The sequence below is a fragment of the Cucurbita moschata genome, unplaced genomic scaffold (genome assembly GCF_002738365.1).
Source record: "Cucurbita moschata cultivar Rifu unplaced genomic scaffold, Cmos_1.0 Cmo_Scf00010, whole genome shotgun sequence".
NCBI classification, from domain to species: Eukaryota; Viridiplantae; Streptophyta; class Magnoliopsida; order Cucurbitales; family Cucurbitaceae; genus Cucurbita; species Cucurbita moschata.
In genome coordinates this window covers 5,349,507-5,367,741 of record NW_019268526.1, presented here as the reverse complement: position 1 = coordinate 5,367,741, position 18,235 = coordinate 5,349,507, and the positions used below count along the sequence as shown (strand labels likewise).

The following is an 18,235-nucleotide window of genomic DNA, read 5'->3' as shown; positions in this document are numbered from 1 at the left end:
AAGTATAAGCCCCGAGAAACCGCGTCCGGTCTGATCCAACTCATCTCTTTCAAGGAGAGAGACAAAACAGATACTGGGCCCGGTTGACCCATTGGGCTAACTCAGAGTATGCTTCAAAAGCTCAAATAACGGCCCATCAATGCACGAAACGGCACGCATGACCCACCGTTTTAGTCGATAACGCCTGGCCCATGGCCGACGCAAATTCTTTTCTAATAACCATATATTTTCGATATCTAACGTAATAATAATAAATAAACTTTAAGTTCCAACTTCTCGGTGGAGGTTCGCCAATTACCTTCTTCCTCATTAATTAAATATTAATGAAGGAGGAAGCCTAGGCTTAGCCCTTAAACTAAGAGAGGAGGAGACAGCGGCGGAGAGATCGAGAGAGACAGATGTCGGAGAGGTGGAGCGGCGGGGACATTGAAAGCAGAACAGAGGATTTGGCTTGGCCTGATGTATTTAGGGCTCTTCTGAGCGTTGTAAGGTAATTTCGAAAAGTCTATGGGTGTGTGGGTATGGGTATGGGTATGGGTTGTTCTGGATTCAGTGAATCATATTTATTTTTATAAATTTTGGTTCATAACAGTCGTATCATATTGTGCCTAAAAGTTGGGCGACTATGACATTTTGGTCTCTAATTTGGGTACGTGGCTTCCAATTTTCCACGCATTAGCCACCCCTAAGGTAAAGGATTTTTAAATGGCTTATTTTTTGTTTGAATAATAAATGCTGATATGGTTGGGTAGGTTAAATTATTGTGAACCACATTAAAATCCTCTTCTCCAATGTCACTTTAATTTGTATGCTAATATAAAAGTAATTGATTGATTAAATATATTTTATTTAGTGTGAGAATGGAAAGCATCACATTCACATGTTCATTTAATATTCCAACTCACCACCCATTCCCACATGATAATCAAACTCAAACCCCTTATCGTCTCTTCTCTTCTTCTCATTTTCCTCTTTCATCATTAATTTGGTGTGCACACCTCCATTTGTGGCAGCATTTATAGTTCTACATAGTATGTTCATTTTGCTATATTATAATTCCCCTTCTCTCTTCCTATGTTCCTCTTTCTCCCTATCCTCCATTCTTACTCTCCCACGAACCCATCCTGATTCACCACCATGGAGATTCACCACCACGCCGGAGGAACCCATTCCCACGCCGCTGCCGACGCCCTGCGACGGGGAGAAGAGCGAGGGACTTACCTTGTGTGGGAGGATCTAACCGTCATGCTTCCTAATTTCACCGATGGCCCCACCAAGAGGCTACTCAATGGCCTCCGTGGCTACGCCGAGCCCGGCCGGATTATGGCCATCATGGGCCCTTCCGGCTCCGGCAAATCCACCCTTCTTGATACTCTTGCAGGTCCTTTTAATCTCTCTCTCTCTCTCTCTCTTTCTCTCTCTACAGATTCATATGCATGCATTTTCTTTAGAACTAGGAATTTTTCAAAGGGGACGAACACTTTCAAGTATTTTGAAGATAAGATATTCTAACCGGGGATTGGTGACTACTTTACCTCTCTTCCGTGTTTGTAAGTAAATGCCGATTCTTTCTTCTTTCTTCTTCTTCTTTCTTCTTCTTCTTCTTCGTCTTCCAATTGTTAGTTGGATATATTTATTGTTTCTTCGGTGATTTTAAATTTTAATGTTTTTTTTTTTATATATTTTAATTTGATGGATTTTCTTTCGAGTAATATTTTTTTTTATTAACAAAATGAATTTTGGTCCCCACCGACTAAAATTAAATGAGTTCTACTCTCAACAGTCAGCATTAAATGTAATTTCTCCCTTTAGATTTTATTTCACAAAATTATACAAAAGTAGCCTAATGATTTTATTATATATATATATATTTGCCTCCACATTCATTGCCCAAATAATTTAATTCATTAATATCACATTGAATTTTTTGTTTTTTACTTTTTAAAATTAAACCTATCAACGCTAATTCTATTAATTTTGCTATTTTCTTTCTGTGAGAATTAAAAAAAAAAAAAAACTTTTTAATAATAAAATTTGATTCAGAATCTAAACGTGTAACTAGAAAATATGTGATTAAAAACATAAGAAAATTTAAAAAAACAAAAATAAAGGTGGTTTTAAAATAAAGTTATTAAATAGAACCATTTTTTATATTACTATAATTTTGTGTAAATTCTATATATAGAAGTGTGTTAGTTAGGATTAAGCAATTATAACAATATTCAAACTTATCCGATTGTATATATTTAAAGGAGTGAGAACTACTGTGATTAAAATTATAGATCAACTCATCCACTAGGATGAACGGAACATTTTCTTAACTAATAGACCTATTATTCTTAAATCAATTAACGGAATTAACTAACCTTGTCAACTTACGAAACAGGGAGACTCTCCAAGAATGTGGTGATGTCTGGAAATGTTTTCCTGAATGGAAAGAAGAGGAAGCTCGGAAATGGCGACGTTGTAAGTACTCTTCTCTCTTTCGGACTGTAACGTTTATGTATGAGCTGAAAATTTACTTCAACGTTTGCAGGCCTATGTAACCCAAGAAGACATACTATTGGGAACTCTAACGGTGAAAGAAACCATAAGCTACTCTGCCCAGCTGCGGCTTCCGAGTTCTATGACCAAAGATGAGCTCAACAACATCGTGGAGGCAACGATTTTGGAAATGGGTCTTCAAGACTGCGCCGATCGATTGATTGGGAATTGGCATCTTCGAGGAATTAGTGGTGGGGAAAAGAAGAGATTGAGTGTTGCGGTTGAAATCCTCACACGCCCTCGTTTGCTTTTTCTTGATGAACCCACCAGCGGCCTTGACAGTGCCTCCGCGTTCTTTGTCATTCAAACTCTTAGAAATGTTGCTCGTGATGGGCGGACTGTTGTTTCTTCAATTCACCAGCCGAGTAGTGAGGTTTTTGCGCTCTTTGATGACCTTTTTTTGCTCTCTGGAGGCGAGGCTGTTTACTTTGGGGAAGCCAAAATGGCTGTACAGGTATGGGATTTCAGGTTGCAAACTTGCAGCTTCTCGCCGTCCAACTGTTTGATGAAATGTCTCACTTGTTATTTGGGTTGGTTATCTGTTTTGTAGTTCTTTGCTGAAGCTAATTTTCCTTGTCCAAGTAGAAGGAATCCATCCGATCACTTTCTTCGTTGTGTAAATTCGGATTTCGATATCGTTACAGCCACACTCAAAGGGTCTCTAAGAATTCGAGTAAGAACAAGTTTTGAATTGCAACTAAGTTCAAAAAACTACTGGTGGATTGAGTTTATACTTTTTTTTTTGCAGGATATCCCAGAATCATCAGACCCTTTCATGAATTTGGCAACAGCTCAAATCAAGTCATCGCTTGTTGAAAAATATAGGAGCTCACAGTATGCAAGTAGAGTGAAGGCAAGAATTCGAGAAATCTCCACCATTGTAAGCATGATTCTGTTACTAATCCTCAAGAGAACAAGCAATTTTTGGAACAAATTGTATGAACAGTTTCATCTTTTCCAGGAGGGACTTGAAGTTGAAGATGAAAAAGAAGGCGGAGCTAGTTGGTTCAAGCAGCTTTCGACACTGACCCGTCGATCATTTGTTAATATGTGTAGGGATGTTGGATATTATTGGCTAAGGATAATTATCTACGTGATAGTCTCCTTATGCGTCGGTACCATCTACTTCGATGTTGGAACCAGTTACACCGCAATCTTAGCTCGAGGAGCCTGCGGTGGATTTATCACTGGCTTCATGACATTTATGACTATTGGGGGCTTTCCATCCTTTACTGAGGAAATGAAGGTAAGACATCTGATATAGGAAGAGGAGGTTGGGCTGGACGTTTCTTTAGTGTTTTGAAGTTTTAGTTTCATTCTTCTGCAGATGTTTTACAGAGAAAGGCTGAATGGATACTATGGAGTTACAGTGTTTATATTGTCAAACTTCCTCTCTTCTTTACCGTTCTTGGTTTCGATTTCAATTGTTTCGGGTACCATCACTTTTTACATGGTGAAATATCGGCCGGAGTTCTCCCGCTACATGTTCTTCTGCCTTAATATTTTTGGATGCATTTCTGTAATAGAAGGGTTGATGATGGTTGTGGCTTCATTGGTTCCAAACTTCCTGATGGGAATTATAACAGGCGCTGGAATCATTGTAAGAACATTTAATAAAGCTTGCTTATAAGAATCCACAGCCTTGTTTTTCATTTTCTTTTTTCCGTTTAGGGTATCATGATGATGACCTCTGGCTTCTTCCGGTTGTTGCCTGATCTTCCAAAGCCCTTTTGGCGGTATCCAATCTCATATCTCAGTTACGGCTCTTGGGCACTACAGGTATCATCATCCATGTCCAGTCTCTTAAAGCAGCTTCCATTTCATGATGATAATTGGGTGGTTTGATTCTGCAGGGTGCTTACAAAAACGACTTGATCGGGCTCGAGTTCGAGCCAATGATACCGGGAATGCCGAAGTTGAGTGGGGAGTATGTAATCACCAACATGTATGGGATTCCATTAAGCCATTCCAAGTGGTGGGACTTAACAGGTCTCATGCTCCTTGTTCTTCTATACCGAATTCTGTTCTTTGTTGTCTTGAAATTCAAAGAAAGAGCTTCACCATTTCTGCGGACAATATTTGCAAAGAAAACTCTGAAACATCTCCAGAGAAGACCTTCCTTCCGAACAATGCCTTCTATTTCCTCTAAGAGGCACCAACCTCTTCACTCGCTTTCTTCTCAAGAAGGTCTCAACTCTCCTCTCCACTAGAAGCAGAAGCACCAAGAACGATGACTGGGGAAGCTTGTACCTATAACAATGTAACTTCTAAGAGGTATGTAGTTAGCTGCGGATCCTCATTTCAATGAAATTTCTTCGATATTTACTGAGCTTGGTTCCTTTTCAAGTTCACCATTAGCTCATATTGTCATTTTTGAGTTTTTCCCTTTAGACTTTCTCTCAAGATTTTTAGGGAACTAAGTTTCTCCAACCTTATAAAGAAAAAACAAGAATGTTTTGGGATCTCACACTTCTACTAGCTAATAACTCTTCACCCTCGAAGCCCGAATGAAACTTGAACGTTTGTCCCCTGCTATTAACTCTCACCCACTTCGCCACTTGTCAGGCGGAGAGAGATGATGCCCGATTTGCTTGATGAGAAACACACACACACACAGGCCTTGCATAGACATCTCACTTTGATGTTTTCTCCATATATGTCACTACTTATAAAGATTGTATCAACATTGAACACTTCTCTTTTTCCTGATTGATAGCAGAGGAAGTACAAAGAGAGATGGGCATGTACCATTTAGAAGGTGGAATACTACTTGGTCGTATAGAACTCTTTAGTAGTACCACAATTACACGCAGTTAGGCATGTAATTAATGCATGCACACTGAATACAGCATACTTGATATATTTAGAAAAATCACAGTTCTGATGGAATGAGATTGTACTTCTGTATTCCAACTCAATCTACACATAGCCAATGATCAACAAGAAGTAAATGAGATTGTGGAAATGGGTGTATGTGGATTGTTGGAAACTGGCATTTAGGAGGCATTAGTGGGGAAGAGAAGAAAAGATTAGGTATTGCAATGGAAATCCTCACCAGAACGATATCATACTATTGTTGTGATTCCTAATAGCCTTCTCCTTGTTCTTAACACCAGCATTACCAGAATCACCTTCATCTCCACCGCCCCCTCCTCCGCCGTGCGAAGAAAAGTTATCGCCGCCAGCACCACCCCACCGCCTGAAATAATCACCTTCATCACGGTGATGACTGAAATAAACTATTCCAATTGAAGTTAGAGAGAGAGAAAGAAGACGGGTTAGTGAAAGCGGCAAAAGTACTAATTTATACGTTTCCCTTTAATCACATCTAAAACTTCATGGGCCCAGCCCAAAAGTATCTAAATCTTCATGGGCCGAGCCCAGAAGTACTAATTTTTCATTTTTTAAAATCATAAAAAATTCAAACCTGCCCTAAAATTGAAAATAATGTCATTTCATAATTATTATTGATTTTATATGTGATAGGTAAAAACCTTGCTAATAAAGGCCTGGCATAGATTTCATTTAACTCATTTTAATCTACATTTTATTCCTAATTATTTACTTTTATTCTCTTTACCAATTATACCATGAAAAAAAAGCCATGAATCCAAACGGTTCAAAAGTTGATCCTTTATTTTTGTCAGAGTTCATAAATCATTCAACTATATATTAAAATTATGTATGTAGAGTTGGAGTCGACTTCTTCATAGTTGAAAGCCTTGCAAATCGAGCTCGAAGAGAAAGACGGAGAAAATCGAAGACATTGATGGTACAAAACTTTGTTTAGAAAAGAAGAAAGTTTCGGAGCTTACCACTTTTCACAGTTTCTTGAATATTTTTTAGGGTCTTGTTCTCGTAATACAAGAATGTATACACTCTTCTCTCATACAATAATAGATCATCGAATCAAATGGTTAACTTCAACCTAAATAAGCGAGTGATTTTTTTTTTAATAACAAATTTTTTAATAATATTCTAAATGAGGCTTGTGTCTATAAAAGTGAAGTTTGGCCCCCACACCAAATAAAAACATTATTGTGCTTTTCAAGACATTAATAATTCACAAGGTTATCCCTTTCAACCATCTTGAGAATATGGTTTTTATTTATTTATTATTATTATTATACATGCTATGTATTAAACAATGTCATAACGTCAACCATAGACTTTTCCCTCTCGATCTTTAAAATTCACTTTAATTATACAATTACATTATGCAATACTCAATCCAGTTGTCACCTCTCTCAAATGAAATAAGTGTAATATAGTGAAACACAGAATTGACTAGTAGTCTCAGTTAATACGAACATATGCTTATAAATTAAAAAATTAAAAAATTGAAGTAATTTAATTATAAGGTAGATGGATTTGATAGTTAAAGAGTGAGGTTATTTTATTTTATACTGGATAGAAGATTTATGAAATAAGAAGAGAGAGATAAAATAAAACCTAAAAATGTGATTTTGATTTTGATTTTGATCTTGATGGGATGATTGTGATAAGAGCGAGGGAGATGGACCCAACGCCTCAAACCTAATAGTATGAGAATGGAAATGGAATAATAAAAGACGGAGAAAAAAAGGAAGCAAAATGAAGGGATTGAAGCTGCAAACACATTTCATGATATTGAAGGCGCCCTTGCAAGATCAAAAACAGCGCCAAAGAAAGAAATCAGCTTCTTTATCAAAGTCACACCTGTGATTAACTGTTGAAAACCCAAAGAAATCTCTCTTCCTCTCTCTCTCTATCCGTTTCTCTCTCTTCCTTCTGTTTTTGCCTTCCAACCCAAGGAAATAACTCGGACCTCAAAATACTGTTGCCACTTTCCATTTCAATCCCATACTTACGCCGAATCCGCTATGATCGTTGTTTCTGCATTGGGTTTCAATCGGGCTGCCATTCATGGGCGGGCTCGAGGTTTGAAAGGTAACCGGTGTTCGTGAGCCTTCTAAATCCCCAGACCCATCTCTGACTCCCAGATTTATGATTCTCCAATTTGTCTGAGTTGCCAAAACCTTGCCCCTACGACATGAATTCATCAAGTTTCCACGATAATGCTTCTGGGTCTTCCAATTCTTACGATGGCTATTCGAACTTCAGTTTCGTTACGCAATCGGTTCCTCGATCCAAGTCTGGTCTTACGAGGCCGAGGATGTCAAAGGTGAGGAGGCAAACGAATACCCAGGATTTGAGGTCTGCGGCGGTCCCGGAAACGTATCGACCCTCCACCGGGAATTCATTTCCGGCCTCAATTTGGGGTCAGGATTCTGTCTCCGGCAAATCTGGGTCGGGTGGGATTGGGAATCAGCCATTTGTATTTGGAGAAAATAGGAGCACCACCAGCTCGAATTTGGAGAGATCAGAGAGAGGAGTTCTTGATGGAATGAAGAAATTGAATATCGAAAGCGTGGATGAGTTTTCGATTGCCAGAGATGGGAAATTCAGCTTTAATGGTGGCAATAGAAGTTCGAGTAAAACTGAGGTTTTTGATAAAGGAGGCGATGAAGCCATTGAATCAAAGCTTCCGGATGACATGAGGAAATTGAACATTGAAGAAGGGCAAGGTAATGCTGCACGAATTGACAAAACTATAAATGAAAGTTCGAGGTTTAGATCAAATGAACAGGCTAAATTTGGTTTGTGGAGCAGTAATGTTGTTCATCCTCTAGTTTCAGAACTCCCCAACAAGTTGCAGCATTTGAACATTGAAGATAGTGGGCATCATGATAGCGGCAGTGCTGCATTTACATCTGAGGGTGCGGATACGTTCGGATTGGACAAGGGTAAGGGTGTTACAAGCTCAGCAGATTCTCTTCCCGAGAAGATAAAAGGTTTGAGCATAAGGGGCACATCTAATTCAGCAAATATCAACACCCAAGGGACTGGTGGTAATTTTGTTGAGCAAAAGGATACAATGTTGTCAAGAAAGATGGAGGAGTTGAAACTAGATAAAAGGACACCTTCATCTGGAGTAACTGCAGAGAAGACAGAAATGCAAAATTTTAGTGATTTTGACCGAAATCTTGATCAACCATTGGCCACGGACATTAAATCTCAGAAGTTGCAGGAGTCTAAGGACATGGGAGGTGGTCAGGTTTCTTCATATGCACAAAATGATGGTAATGATCAAAATGGTGTCGCTATGCCGCCTTCTTCAATTTTTTACAATGATATGCAACCTGTTGGTAGTACATTTCAAGTGACTGATACAAACAGAAACAAAGAAACAGATTACTTTCGCTCTATGAATAAACAAGAAAATACCGGATCGGCTTTTGTAGAATTTAAAACACCAGATGTCAAAGCAAACATTTTTTCTGCTGGAATCAGTCCAAACTTTCAATTCAATGCACAGAGGGATCCAATTAGAGAATTTGGACCGAATAGTAGGAGTGGAAGGTATAATCCTACCGCGGCACAGTTGCGTGTTGATCAGGGGACTCATGATTTTGGTTTAAGGGAAGGGGATCCCCTGGTGAGTTACAAGGCGTCTGAGCCCTATTCACCAATGGACGTTTCACCATACGAGGAAACACTAGCTGCTGATCCAATCTCTCGTGAAAATTCCGTGACATCCAATGAATCACTCAATCTTGACAACAACTCCATTGTATTTGACGAGTCAATCCCTGAAGTCTTAAATGATACTATAGATGAAGATCTGCTTAATGCTACAGAAAGCTTAAATATAAGTGAAGCTAGTTTGGGTGCAACTGAAATAGAAGAAGATGAAGGCTCTATTTACCATTCTCATGCAAACCATGGTGCTGAAGCTCCTCTAGAGGAATCTGTTTCAGTTGCGGATACCGAAAGCTACAAATCTGCAAATGAAGAGTTGGATTTTAGTGCTGATCGAGCAGCTATTTCAGAAGAAACAGAAGTCAGTTCGAGTTTGAAATTTGAGAGGCAGGATAGTGATGGCCGGAAGCAATTTAGTTTTTCTTCAAATTCAGAGGATGCATCCAGGTCAAACTTTATATTTGCTGCCTCCTCTGCTGCCCAAAGTCAATTATCTGCATCCAAGCGCCACTACAAAAAGAAAAGTTGGGGAAAAGTTGGTCAAGAGTCTCATATTTCCTCAACAATTGCCATTGAAGTTCCGTTGTCATCTTCTTCTGCGCAATTTGTTACATTTACGGGAAATTCATCACCAATACCGGCTCAAAGGAGTCAGAAAGGAGATCCATCTATGGCTCAGTGCAAATATGGAGCTGACTCTTGGGTGAACAAAGACCAGGAGATGAAACAAGAGTCCGTTTCTACTATAGCAGCAACAGTTGCTGCCCAGGAGGCTTGTGAAAAGTGGAGATTGAGGTTAGTGTTTTGGTACTTATGATTGTTCTTGCCATAGATACCCTATAAGGTGTGTTCTTTGGAATTTTTCATTCCAACTAGGTGATTATCGTTTCTCTTTTGTTTACTTGACATTTTACAGAGGGAACCAGGCATATGCAAGTGGTGATTTATCTAAGGCTGAGGACCATTACACTCAAGGGGTGAATTGTATTTCAAGAGATGAGTCGTCTAGAAGCAGTCTCAGGGCTTTGATGCTTTGTTATAGCAATCGTGCAGCAACTAGAATGTCTCTTGGAAGATTGAGAGATGCAATCAGTGACTGTACAATGGCTGCTGCTATAGATCCTGGCTTTTATAAAGTGTACCTTAGAGCTGCAAAGTAAGATCTCACTGTTTCTTTATTGTATCTTTCGAGGCCTGTCTAACTCCGAGTTTGATACACACATATGCACTTGTCCGTAACTCTTTAAGATTACTTTGTTGACTTGCTATATTGAGTTAAAGTAATATTTTCGTACCAATAGTTAGTTGCTGAAGCATTTTTATAACTGTATATCCAGTGCCTGTGTGTTTATTTAGCTGCAATTATATACATCTCGGGTGCCTACTATATGCAATGATTTGATAATGATAGCAGCTGGTTTGAATATGGTAGTTTTCCATGGAACATAACTTATCTTATCAAAGTGACAAGTGAATTTTGTGGCCTTTGACTTATGGCAAGCCAGGGTGTGTGCTTTGATGTGAGGCCTTTGGGGGAGAGGAACAATAGCATTTTTCAAGGAAGTGGAGAGGGATAATAATGATGTGTCATCCCTTGTTAGGTCTTATTTTGCATGGTCGGTGCCCCTTTGTTTAGAGGTGTTCCCTTTTGTGGGCTTAGTTTTTTTCATGCCCTTGTATTCTTTTATTTTTTCAATGAAAGTTGGCTTTTCATCCCCCCAAAAAAAAGTAAAGTGTCCGAATTTATAATAATTTAGCATTGGAAAACTTTATTTAATATCCTTAGTAGGTGCATTAAGATTTTAACACCTGACCTCAAAATGCATTTGAGTTTACAGCTTGCCTTTTTTACCATTGGACCATCGATGTAGGAGGCTATACCTACTCACTAATAGAATAAAAAAAAAAAAAAAGTACTAGACCAACAGAGAACATATAAGACATATAAAAGAATAATTTTGTTTCTCCTACCATCATGTGTTCTGGTCGACCAGGAATGATTTGCAAGCGATTCTTTTTGTGTAGACCAGAACGTTTTAAAATAGCTGATTCTGGTTGTGCTTGGTTGCCGTACATATTCTCAGTAGTGGATAGTTTCTTGTATAGAAATGTTTGTTGACTTTTTATGGATGGAACTATGTGTTAAAGTAGATATTGAATTATGTTCATAACATATCGCTGAAGTACTATCTTATAAATTAGCTGTTTCCTTGGCCTTGGGGAAGTTGAGAATGCATTACAATATTTCACGAGATGCCTGCAGCCTGGAAATGTGGACCGAAAAATTGTAGTGGAAGCATCTGATGGTTTGCAAAATGCTCAGGTAACAAATTTCTTTCTAGGATATGATATCTTAATCTTTTTAGTTTTTGACGTGTATATTAACATCACTAGTGGAAGCCTAGTTTGTGCAATGATTATAAAAGCAGTGAATATTCTAGCCATGAGGAGTGTTGGAACTCAATTATCTCTTTGCTTCCACATGATGTTCTCTGTCCCTTATTTTTTGTTATTATGACCAATTCGGCTTCTTTTTTGTCACGCTTAGGCCTTATTGGAATATCTCATCTCCTTATTCTTTGTATGATCTTTCTCTCAATATAGTATACAGTTTCTTGTAAATAAATAAATAAATAAACCAATGAATATTTTCATACTTCTTATTCTCAAGTTTACAGATAATATACTTTATGCCAATACTCTTCGGCTAATGAATATCGGGTTTGGTGGGTTACTCGTTACTTTTTCCTTCACCCATTGAGAAATTGGAAGATTCGAGTACTAGTTTATTTCTTGAAAAAAGTTAATACATCGTAACACTTCCTATTGTCGCCCCAATTTTTCTAACTTATCATCGTGAACAGCGTGTTAAATTGAAGCTCTACATATTTTTACGATCTTTTTGTTTATTATGATAGAGACAAACTTCTTGAGGGAGGTATATGTGGTTTTTTCCAAAATTTAGGTTAGGTTAGGTTTTAGGTTTAGTTGATCAGTCACTTTTAATAGGTGTAACTAAGTTTTTTTATATGTCCAGTCTTATTATTTCTACTGGCTTGCAGAAAGTGTCTGAATGCATGAAACGTTTAGCTGAACTTCAGCTAAGAAGCACATCCAGTGATATGCAGAGTGCTCTGGAATTAATTTCTGATGCTTTGGTAATAAGCTCATGCTCAGAAAAATTGCTTGAAATGAAAGCAGAGGCTCTTTTCGTGGTTTGTTGCACATCCCTATTGTTATTGTTGTGTTCTCTCTCTCTCTCATTTTTTCCCATTTCCCCTTCGTTTTTTTTGGGAGATTATATGGAATTTTACTTCAAGTAAACTTTCATTTTCATCCGAGAGGCTCTGATCTTCATGCAGCATGACTATATTCTGTTTGTTTTTTTTCCCAAAAAAAAAAAAAAATGTGCAGCTTCGAAGATATGAGGAGGTGATTCAGCTTTGTGAGCAGACCCTAGATTCTGCCGAAAAAAATTGTCCTTCAGAAGATATTGTCAGCCAGACCTCTAATCTGGATGCTTCTGAAATTTCAAAGAAGTTTTACTTTAGGATTTGGCGATGCCGCTTGACACTCAAGTCCTACTTCCTTCTGGGAAAGCTTGAGGAGGGTCTGGCTTCTTTAGAAATGCAAGAGGAGAAAGCGTCTACAATGATCGGGTAATTTGTTATGCTTCCGAACATTACTATACTAGATTTCAAAATCTCTTCTTTTCAGCTGGAAAACAGATAAAAAAAAAAAAGTAAACTGCAAAGAAGATTAATTAGAGAGGAAAAAGATTATTTTCATTATCTGAAAATGGAATTGTGGGGCTTTCCCGGTTTGATAATTTGAAGTTCCAGGAATGGAAGAAAGTTTTTGGAGTCATCAATACCACTAGCCACTACCATGAGGGAGCTCCTACGTCACAAGGTATCCCAAGTCAATTGCTTTCTATATGTGCATTACTATTTCAAATCTCTCCATTCTATTAGCCATAACTCGATCATATTCATATATCATTTTCCAATGCTGTTCATTTCAACGATCCTTCGGATTTTCATAGAGACCATATTCTATTCAAGTTTGAACTCTTCATGATATGTGAATTACCGATTCTATATTTACTATGTGCCTTCTTGGAAATCCATGTAAAAAGAGAAGATGATTCTGGTGAAATTGAAATTCTACTAGGCAGCAACAAACGTCTCTGTCGGCGTGATTTTGGTCCGTGAAGGAAATAAAATATCTTTGTGCAAGTAAATACGAAGTACGAAGTTTAGACAATTCAACACTTATTTTTCCTTTCTTGGAAATGAGAAAAGATGAGAAATTAGCCCAGCTCGCAAGGGCTTACACAAATTCTTCATTTGGCTTTAGTTAAAGAAAAAACCGGAGTAAAAAGTTATGTAAAGTGTTCCAAAGGGAAGCATTGAAAGTCAATCCCAAACCTCATTTTTTCCGGCTTATCACGAAATTCTTTGGTTTCTTTCCCACCAGACTTCTCAAAGAAGTCACTTCATAGCAAATTCAATAGCACCTTTCCCTTTAGATGGACAGGGCTGCCAATCAAAACTTGCTCCATCTGGCAAAACTTTACGCGCATGGTTTTTCCTTTGAAGCAGGAAGCCTCACAATGATCTCCTCTTTTCTCATATATGAGTACAAGCTTGATGATGGTTGTAGTACTATGTTTTGGAAAGACATTTGGGTGGGGCAATCACCTTTATCAGAATCATTTCCCAGACTGTTTGGCCTTTCTGTTTCAAAGGAAGCTTCTGTGGCTGATCACTGGAACCATAAATTGGTATCATGGGCTATGGATTTTAGAAGAAACTTTAAAGAAGAGGAAGTCACACAATGGGCTGCCCTGATTTCCATCTTATCATCTGAACAGTTTAATTCCAGCTAGGTTAAATGGCTTTGGGGGTTGGAGAAATCTGGGTTTCTCCACAAATATTTTTTACTGTCATATTTGCATTGATTCGTTATTGTAAATACTCCATATCAATTTAGCTGAGAGGACATCTTATCTCCATAGTCCTTACCCCCACTAAATGACTGCAGGCTGCTGGGAATGAAGCATTTCAGGCAGGGAGGTATTCAGAAGCCGTTGAACACTATACAGCTGCTTTGTCATGCAATGTTGAGTCACGTCCTTTCACAGCTGTTTGTTTCTGCAATCGGGCTGCTGCATATAAAGCTCAAGGCCAAGTTATTGATGCTATTGCCGATTGTAGTCTTGCCATAGCCCTTGATGAAGAATATTTCAAGGTAACTTTTCTTTTACTTTATTATTAAAATTTCTATAAATACTACGAACCCAGCTGTCAGAACTTATCTAGATGGTGCATTAGAATAGACATTTGATTCAAATATAATTCCACTTGGTAAAAATGGTTGAATTTAGTTTGGTAATATTGCGTGGGCTTAGTGGTGGAATTTTCCTCATACATACTAGCTTTCAAAATAAACGTTCACTTTTATTGCACTCCATTGAATGGTATGACCAGAATTTATAGTGTGCTTGTATTGATTGTGATGGAAGAAAAGCAGGTCGGGTACTAGGGGGACTTTCTTTTAAGGAAAGGACTTCTTGGTCTTGCATCCAACTTTCTTGTAAAGTAGGTATTGTTGACTGTCGCATTTGAATTTAGAAGAAATTTATGAACAAAGTATGTTTTAGTATCAATATCTCAAAGGCATGTCCTGAAATGGAGTAAACATTATACTTCAATGTCTTAAGAAGCTAAAATTTTAAATTTGATCCTTTTAGTTGAGCTAGAATTGGGATGCGTAAAGCTTAACCTGATGCAGAAAAATATAATTGCAATAGGTGGAAATGAAATGCTCGTTCAAGTGCAACTTTTTTTTGTAAACCCCCGCAGTGCTCCATAAAAAATGCTCAGTGTTTTAAGGATATTGATATATTATCTGGCGATCATATAATTCTTGTGTTCAGTTAACAGGTTACCTTTTTCTGTTTGGTATAAATAGAAAACAAAGAACAAATACCAGCAGTTTTTAATGTTGAAGTCAATACCAAATAATTTTAGGAATATCTAAATATAATTTTTCAAAAGACAAAAAATCCTAAGTATCCCCTAATTCTTCTTGGTTTACCCGAAGAAAAATTAAAATGCCACTGTAATGAGCACTAGCATGAATCTTAACATGTTTTGATTGAGCTTTTATATACACAGGCAATTTCTAGACGGGCCACTTTGTATGAAATGATTAGAGACTATGGTCAAGCAGCTAATGATCTCCAAAAGCTTGTATCACTTTTGTCGAAGGAATTAGAGAAGACCTATAAGTATGCGTCTTCTGATAGATCGAGTACCAGTACAAATGATTTGAGACAAGCTCATCAACAGCTTGCAGAAGTTGAAGAAGAATCAAGAAAGGAAATTCCATTGGACATGTACCTAATTCTGTAAGTATCATCCATCATTTAACAAGTTTGTTAAGAAAGAGCTGGCTTTCTTTGAGATGTTGCATTTGGCAGTGAAAATCGTGGTTTAGATTTGAAGTTTGTGGATTAATCTATTAGAATATTTCCAACTTTTGAGTATTAAAATAAATTGTTTTTTCAATCAATGCAACGGTTGTAATTTTATAATTCAATACAAAGATTCAAATGCTAAAACAAAACTAAGAGACCCCTCTTTCCCTTTCCATTTGAGTTATCAAATTGATGTTATACTGAACACGATGTTCATATAAACACCTATTCATGTTCTTCCCTTCCCCCTTTCCGGATCCATTTCATTCTGTCAGTCTTCGTATATTTTTTTTTGTCTGCTGGGGATAGTAATCCTTTGTGCGTTACATGAGATAGCACGGTGCTTATGAAATGGGGTCAAGGGTCTAAGAAGATCCCACGTTGTGAACTACGGTGGGTGATTTAAGCACCCGTGCAATAATATTTATTAGTTGTCCTCCGCTTTATGCAGTTGTCAATAATATTTATTTAATTGACAACTACATTTGTTCAGGACAGTTCAGCTCAAAACATTAGAGGAACCTTCACTGTTGTTTGTGGGTGGTTTAAGATATTGCATCTAAAACGTAGCAGTAGGATGATAAATTTTAGAGAGGTCCTTTTAATTTCAGGTTATGAGAATCACTAGTAATTTTTCTTTGATGGCAGGGGAGTTGATCCATCTGCATCTTCCGCTGAAATTAAGAAGGCATACAGGAAAGCTGCTCTCAGATACCATCCAGACAAGGTTTAATTTTGTCTACTTCTTTGATATGCTTATTTGTTTCCTGTGTTTTCTTAATATTCGTTGCTCATTTGTTTAGGCTGGCCAATCCTTGGCTAGAGCAGACAATGGCGATAATGTGCTATGGAAGGATATAGCTGGAGGAGTCCACCAGGATGCTGATAAACTTTTTAAAATGATTGGAGAGGCATATGCAGTACTCTCGGATCCTATTAAGGTAACTGAAAGGTTCCTATCATCACTTCTGGCCAGTTGGGATAGTTTTTTTTTTAACTTCTTTTGGAAGGTTCTTCCCCAACTTTTGTATAGAAATTGGTTTCTTGCTCTTCATGGACATCTCTAGTTTTACACAAGCCAATCTCACATATCATGCTAGGCTATGCTTTTTTTTATTTTACTTCTAGGTAATACAGCTCTATACATTTTATCAGATGATAATAGCCTTAAAGGTAAAACCGATCTGTTTTTTCAGCGCTCCCGATATGATGCGGAAGAAGAGATGAGGACTGCCCAGAAGAAACGCAATGGAAGCAGCACCCCTAGATCTCATACAGATGTTCATCAAAGTCATCAATTTGAAAGAAATAGTGCTAGGCCTCAGTGGCGAGATCTATGGAGATCTTATGGTTCTCGAGGATCAGAATTTACTCGATCAACCAGGTATTCGTAAGAACTCTTTGCCAACATGCCATGATGGAATGAGGTTTTACACTAGAGCTCATCAAATAAATGATCTTTCCATCAAGAAATCCTGCAGCGGTTTGACCCCTCATAGTGAGACTGGCCAAAAGTTGACAATGGCTTCATGGGGGTCCCTGATGGCTAAATCTTGAAAAAGAGGTCGAGGTCTGACCCTTAACACACCAACCTTGATGCCATAAGGGAAGTAAAATGGTGTTCCAGTTTTTCATTTCCATCTAGTAGCTTGTCCATACAATTGAGTGAGGTTTGGTGATCTTATAGGCGACAGATTTGATTATAGAGTGAAAAAAAAAAAAAAACAAAAGGACCAAAAAAGAAAAATATTCCCTTTTAAAACAAAACAAAACAAAATGAAGGATGATGATTTGCAGCTTTCCAAGGTTTTCCTTTCCTTTGAACAATATTTTCTGCTCATCTTTTCTGGGGATCCCATGGTGGGTTAGTTGTTCGTAGTGGCATGTACAGACAGAAGAGATGGGTAAACAAGTGTGTTACAACTTACACCATCTAATGGCTGTGGCTGAGTCTCTAACAGCATTCTAACACAAGAAAGAAGGATAATTCTTACAGTTTAGAGCTTCAACAATGTGGTAATTACCATTTCTACTTCTGCGTAACGTTTTTGTGTGTTTCTTCATGTACCCTCTTCTTTTTTACACTCAATGTCAAGTTTTAATCTGTTGTGGGTGACTACCAGTCCAGATCTTCATGCTGATGACTGTATGTGGCCTTTTTTCTTTTTTCTTTTTTTTTCTCCTTCTTTTAGTTGTTTAAAGAGTGATGTATTCTGAAAAATGAAAGAAAAAAAAGAAAAGAAAAACAGAACTTATAGACTGTCTGTGAACACCATTGACATGACATGGGTGCTTCATTTTGTAAATGGTTTTTTGGAATGAAGTTTTATGAATACCAATTTTGTGTTTGATAGATTTTAGTTTGGAAACATACATTATGAAGATAATTATGTGTTGAAGCAAAGTTTATATGTCAAACAAGTTGTTTTTCAGGTTCTTAAACTACGTGTTGGCAATATTCTACTTGATTCAGGATCAGGGTGTAATCCTTTTGCTTCCAATCTATATACTTCAATTTTTTTTTTTTTTTTAAAGTATTGAAGCTTGAGGCTTGGTTTGAATTGACTTTCTACGTGTTTAAACACTTTTTTTACTTAAAAAGTCATTCATTGTGAACTTCTACAAATATTTTTTACTTAAAAAGTCATTCTTTGAGAACTTCTATAAATACGTCGTTCCTCTCAC

At 37.6% G+C, this 18,235-nt stretch overlaps 2 protein-coding genes across 5 annotated transcripts; both read left to right on the top strand.

Annotated features, from left to right (window-relative positions):
* The first annotated feature begins 1,070 nt into the window (after positions 1-1,070).
* On the top strand, positions 1,071-5,902 carry LOC111448997 (ABC transporter G family member 15-like). 3 transcript variants are annotated; one of them, XR_002711513.1, is made up of 10 exons: positions 1,071-1,381; positions 2,387-2,466; positions 2,537-2,998; positions 3,095-3,217; positions 3,293-3,424; positions 3,506-3,790; positions 3,872-4,144; positions 4,216-4,323; positions 4,398-4,818; positions 5,661-5,902. XR_002711513.1 is itself a non-coding variant. In XM_023088816.1 (9 exons), the coding sequence occupies exons 1-9, from the start codon at positions 1,138-1,140 to the stop codon at positions 4,752-4,754; spliced, it is 2,064 nt and encodes a 687-aa protein (XP_022944584.1). In that variant the 5' UTR covers positions 1,071-1,137; the 3' UTR covers positions 4,755-4,873. The 3 variants fall into 3 exon arrangements, 1 of the variants encoding a protein (XP_022944584.1); XR_002711512.1 differs by lacking the exon at positions 5,661-5,902 and adding an exon at positions 5,110-5,245; XM_023088816.1 differs by lacking the exon at positions 5,661-5,902 and having other exon boundaries at positions 4,398-4,873.
* A 1,208-nt stretch (positions 5,903-7,110) lies between these two features.
* On the top strand, positions 7,111-17,897 carry LOC111448996. 2 transcript variants are annotated; one of them, XM_023088815.1, is made up of 12 exons: positions 7,111-8,111; positions 8,217-9,861; positions 9,983-10,222; positions 11,269-11,389; positions 12,129-12,281; positions 12,481-12,725; positions 12,909-12,978; positions 14,113-14,319; positions 15,249-15,481; positions 16,199-16,277; positions 16,354-16,491; positions 16,747-17,897. In XM_023088815.1, exons 1-12 carry the CDS (start codon positions 7,577-7,579, stop codon positions 16,942-16,944), a joined length of 3,864 nt encoding a protein of 1,287 aa, XP_022944583.1. In that variant the 5' UTR covers positions 7,111-7,576; the 3' UTR covers positions 16,945-17,897. The 2 variants fall into 2 exon arrangements, with proteins under 2 accessions (XP_022944583.1, XP_022944582.1); XM_023088814.1 differs by having other exon boundaries at positions 7,111-9,861.
* The last annotated feature ends 338 nt before the right edge of the window (positions 17,898-18,235 follow it).

Bases quoted from the DNA above. Each gene is read 5' to 3' on its own strand.
- LOC111448997 (XM_023088816.1), top strand. From the start codon at position 1,138: ATGGAGATTCACCACCACGCCGGAGGAACCCATTCCCACGCCGCTGCC. The intron at 1,382-2,386 runs GTCCTTTTAATC...CTTACGAAACAG, and splicing joins CCTTCTTGATACTCTTGCAG to GGAGACTCTCCAAGAATGTG. The intron at 4,145-4,215 runs GTAAGAACATTT...TTTTCCGTTTAG, and splicing joins TAACAGGCGCTGGAATCATT to GGTATCATGATGATGACCTC.
- LOC111448996 (XM_023088814.1), top strand. From the start codon at position 7,577: ATGAATTCATCAAGTTTCCACGATAATGCTTCTGGGTCTTCCAATTCT. The intron at 12,979-14,112 runs GTATCCCAAGTC...AAATGACTGCAG, and splicing joins GGGAGCTCCTACGTCACAAG to GCTGCTGGGAATGAAGCATT. The intron at 16,278-16,353 runs GTTTAATTTTGT...TCATTTGTTTAG, and splicing joins TCAGATACCATCCAGACAAG to GCTGGCCAATCCTTGGCTAG.